The sequence below is a fragment of the Cornus florida genome, unplaced genomic scaffold (genome assembly GCF_030987335.1).
Source record: "Cornus florida cultivar Cherokee Brave unplaced genomic scaffold, ASM3098733v1 CherokeeBrave_3.0.0_Hap2_Chr09, whole genome shotgun sequence".
Lineage (NCBI taxonomy): Eukaryota > Viridiplantae > Streptophyta > Magnoliopsida > Cornales > Cornaceae > Cornus > Cornus florida.
The window spans coordinates 71,734,377-71,738,513 of record NW_026775579.1 but is presented as its reverse complement, the minus strand read 5'-3'; the positions used below and the strand labels follow the sequence as shown (position 1 = coordinate 71,738,513).

Here is a 4,137-nt window from a genome sequence, read left to right as displayed (position 1 = left end):
CCCCTCCCTCCAATGTGCTCACATTATTTTAATTTGTCCCCACTCACACTCACACTACAACCACGTAAACCTAAATTAATTTGTTCAATTGTTTATCTTTGATTTGGTTTTAGTGGTCTAGTAAAAGTTTGAACTCAATTCAAATGATTAAATCACCTTTTTATTGAATTAAATTCAAACTATATAAGAACCATTTTAATTTATTTGATTTTACAAATTACACAACCAATAATGGATAGGCCTAACCTAATTCAATTTTGGACCCCAAGCATGTGAGACTATTTAATGGCAAACCACCAATTATAATTAATAAGATGAATTGAAAAAAATAAAATAATAAGTAGCTTTTATTACTATTTAGGGCTTGAATCAAATATATGTAAAGTAAATGCATTCACTTTTTTGAGATATGGCATAACTATATTTTAACGAATTTCTCTCCTACTTTAAAACTGCGTCAAATAATAAAATTGCTTATGTTAATAAATTAAATTTAACAAGGTTATAAATTATAATCAATAGTGCATGATCTAAGTGAATGTGTATGATTTTTGCTAAAAGTAGATCTTTTCTTAAAAATTCAAAGTATAATCCTTTGCATATCTCTAACAATAAATTATTTAATAATTCTAAATAAATTACATAGTAATTGTAACGAATGAGGTGTTTATCCTTTAACTCACTCGGATTCGACTACTTTATTTAAGCGTTTGGCGCGACATCGAATTATGAACTAGGTCGTCCTCTAATACTACTACAACGAATCAAACACTTGATATTCTACTTAAAAATTTAAACCGTTGAATAATGTTACATACCTCAAGTCAAATAAAGAAGTAGCGAGAGCAAATTTGAGAATGGAAGCTAAACAGTCAGGATTTGAACAAAAATGCGTATAAATCGTGAGAGAAAAAAGGGTAAAAAAATTGTGTGACTTAATGCATTCCACGTGCATTGGACATTAGCCCGGTCCAATCAAAATCTATATTTAGAATTTTTTACTAATTGAACCACATGGTGGAGGACTCTAAACACTTGTAGGAACTACTACGTAGTGTATATCAATACTAAACAAATAACAGCTTCTCAAAAAACGAGTACTACGTGTGACTGTGTGAGATGAAAAGGTATTAGTACTACTTAGTACCCCTGCGTGTCCACTACGTGTGCTGTGCGTGTCCCAGTTAATAATTGATTAACTCTTCGATCCAAAAAAAGCTTCATTAGTTTTCTAATTATGGTTAGCTTTTTTCACGTAATACCTTCTTTAGCCTACGCTTTTCGAATTTTCTATTTCAACGACCCTATTTTACGCGGTCCAAATCATTCCCAATATAAGCGCCTCTCTCTCCTTTAGGGTTTCAACATTCTCACCACCACCATATCCTCTTTATACTCTCTCTCTCTCTAAAATTGATTTCTGGGTTTGCCTTGTTCGTCTCCATCCCCTCCAAATCTCTGTGGGTTTTACTTGAAACCTAATGTGTGTTTGTTGATTTGTCACAAAAATATACGAAACCATTTGGTCATTTGTGTTCTAGTGTTATTACTGTTTTCAATTGGGTCTCTTCATTTTCAGCGATTTTGGGATCCAATTGTGTTATTCTCTCCTGGTTGAGTTTTGATTTTGATGATTGTGTGAGAAATTTACAATCTTTTGAGGCGATTTTTTGTTCGTGTGAGAAATGCCATTAACAGATTATCAAGGGCCATCAGCTTCTTTGACTAATTTTGGCCGTTCGATCCTGAGTATTCGTCGTGATCAAGTTCATTCCATGGAGAATACCCGAGAACCCACGGCCCAGGAGGTCGAGCTCGATGCTTTCCAGAGGCTTGTCGCCGACCGGTTTCACGATTTATCGGCGGTGGGCTCCAACGAGCTTCTCTCTCTATCCTGGGTTCGGAAACTCCTCGATGTCTTCCTCTGTTGCCAGGAAGAATTTAGGGTTTTGTTGCTGAACAACAAAGGGTACATGGTCAGAGCTCCAATGGACAGATTGATTTCGGAGTTCTTCGAGAGGAGTGTGAAGGCTCTCGATGTGTGTAATGCGATTCGAGACGGGATTGAGCAGATCAGGCAGTGGCAGAAGCAGTTGGAGATTGTGTTGTGTGCATTGGACAATCAGAGGAGTCTCGGAGAGGGCCAATTTCGTCGAGCCAAGAAGGCATTGATTGATTTGGCAATTGGGATGCTTGATGAGAAGGAGTCAAACACAGCTATTTCGCATAGAAATCGGTCTTTTGGGCGTAACAATGCTCAGAAGGATCATAAGTCCATCGGGCATTTTCGATCTCTGTCATGGAGTGTTTCGAGGTCATGGTCAGCCGCTAAGCAGCTCCAAGCAATTGGGAATAACTTGGCAGCTCCAAAAGGAAATGAAATTGTGGCCACAAATGGACTCTCATTGGCACTCTTCACTATGAGCTCTGTGTTATTGTTTGTAATGTGGGCACTTGTGGCCGCGATCCCTTGCCAGGACCGTGGCCTTCAAACCCATTTCTCCATTCCCCGGCATTACATCTGGGCAGTTCCGATTCTCTCCCTCCATGAAAGGATCTTGGAGGAGTCGAAGAAACGGGAACGTAGAAATGCCTGTGGATTGATGAAGGAGATTCATCAGATTGAGAAATGTGCGCGTCACATGAATGAATTGACTGATTTTCAGTTTCCTTTGACGGAGGAAAAGCAAGGAGATGTGAAGCAGAGGGTGGAGGAGCTAAGAGGAGTGTTTGAAGCAGTAAAGGATGGATTGGATCCATTGGAACGCCAGGTGAGGGAGGTGTTCCATAGAATTGTTCGAAGCAGAACTGAGGGTCTTGACTCCTTTGGAAGGGCAATGCAACACGATTGATACATCTATCAAGTCCATTTCCTATGGACTCCAAATGTAGAGCTTGCGAGTTTGTTCCGAGTCTTGACTTCAAAAGAACCAATGATTGAAGGCAACTTGCCAATAAATTTAGTGGTTTGAAGAGGTAAAGTTCTTGTAGTTATGATCATATATTGTGTAAAGAAATTAGGATATGCAATTGGACCTTCATTGTCCATATGCTTTTTGTCTGGCTTGTGTTGCTAGTGTACAATCGAAATTTTGAGTAATTTTCCTTCTTGCTGATGCAGCTATACTTGTTTCGTAGTTGTGAATAAAGTTTCCACCCATGGTACATATTACTTTTGTCGAGAGTGAATTGCTGTTGTACGTTTCGTATTTGTATTTGGGTTCTTAATTCTGTAGAAAAAAAATTTCCCCTTCTTATGATGTAACATGAGTGCTCTGCTCTGTCTATGGTTTCATATTTGTATTTTGGTTCTTAATTGGGTAACATTTTTTTTTCTTATGATGTAACATGAGTGTTCTGTCTATTGATCTATATGGATGAAGTAACAATTGCAGAATGAAACCCAATGAGGATGTGGATGTTTATGGTCTCTTCCTCTTTCTTTCCACATGATGCTTTCCTTTCTTTATTGAGGTTTACTTGATTCTAGTCCATTCCAATAGTTTGCATGAACTTCATTGTCATTTGCCTCTATTCTAACAAAATTTTTAGGTAGTTACTTTTTTGTGTTTTTTATTTTTCCCCGAAATTTCAAGCAAACTTACACTACCTCAATATTACCCCTAGCAGGGCTCGCACTCAACTTCCCCTGTGGGGAGGAGAGATCGTACCGTCTGGGCTAATGCCCATTGATATTTGGGGCAGTTCCCATATTCGATGTGCAGGTAATTGTCTAAACTAGGAAATTGTGTCTGCTGCGTCTTCAAATATTTGGTCAAGCTCAAACTGTCATAAGAGAGTCCATTTGACCATCTGATGCAACCCCAGGTAGTTTTTGCTCCAACTTCATCTGTTTTGACCATAGGAAGTAGTTTAATATTTCAGAAAGATTTTAATATCTGCTTGCAAAATTACAGGGGAATTAGGTCTTTAGTCTTTAGTCTTTAGTCAAGCTCAAACTTCCTTGTTTTTTGACCCAGATATTTTTTTTATTTTGTGACCATGGACTTTATTCTATTGAAGAAAGATTACTTGAGGCAATTTGGTCAATGACTTGATGCCATGCTTATGTGCTGGAATGACAATGAAAATATTTGCAGGTGTTGACAGCCCAAGTTGTTGAACATGTCAAACTCC

At 38.0% G+C, this 4,137-nt stretch overlaps 1 protein-coding gene across 1 annotated transcript; it reads left to right on the top strand.

Moving 5' to 3' along the window:
* The first annotated feature begins 1,288 nt into the window (after positions 1-1,288).
* On the top strand, positions 1,289-3,324 carry LOC132274353 (protein BYPASS1-LIKE-like). The gene has a single exon (XM_059775613.1). The coding sequence runs from the start codon at positions 1,686-1,688 to the stop codon at positions 2,850-2,852; it is 1,167 nt and encodes a 388-aa protein (XP_059631596.1). The 5' UTR covers positions 1,289-1,685; the 3' UTR covers positions 2,853-3,324.
* The last annotated feature ends 813 nt before the right edge of the window (positions 3,325-4,137 follow it).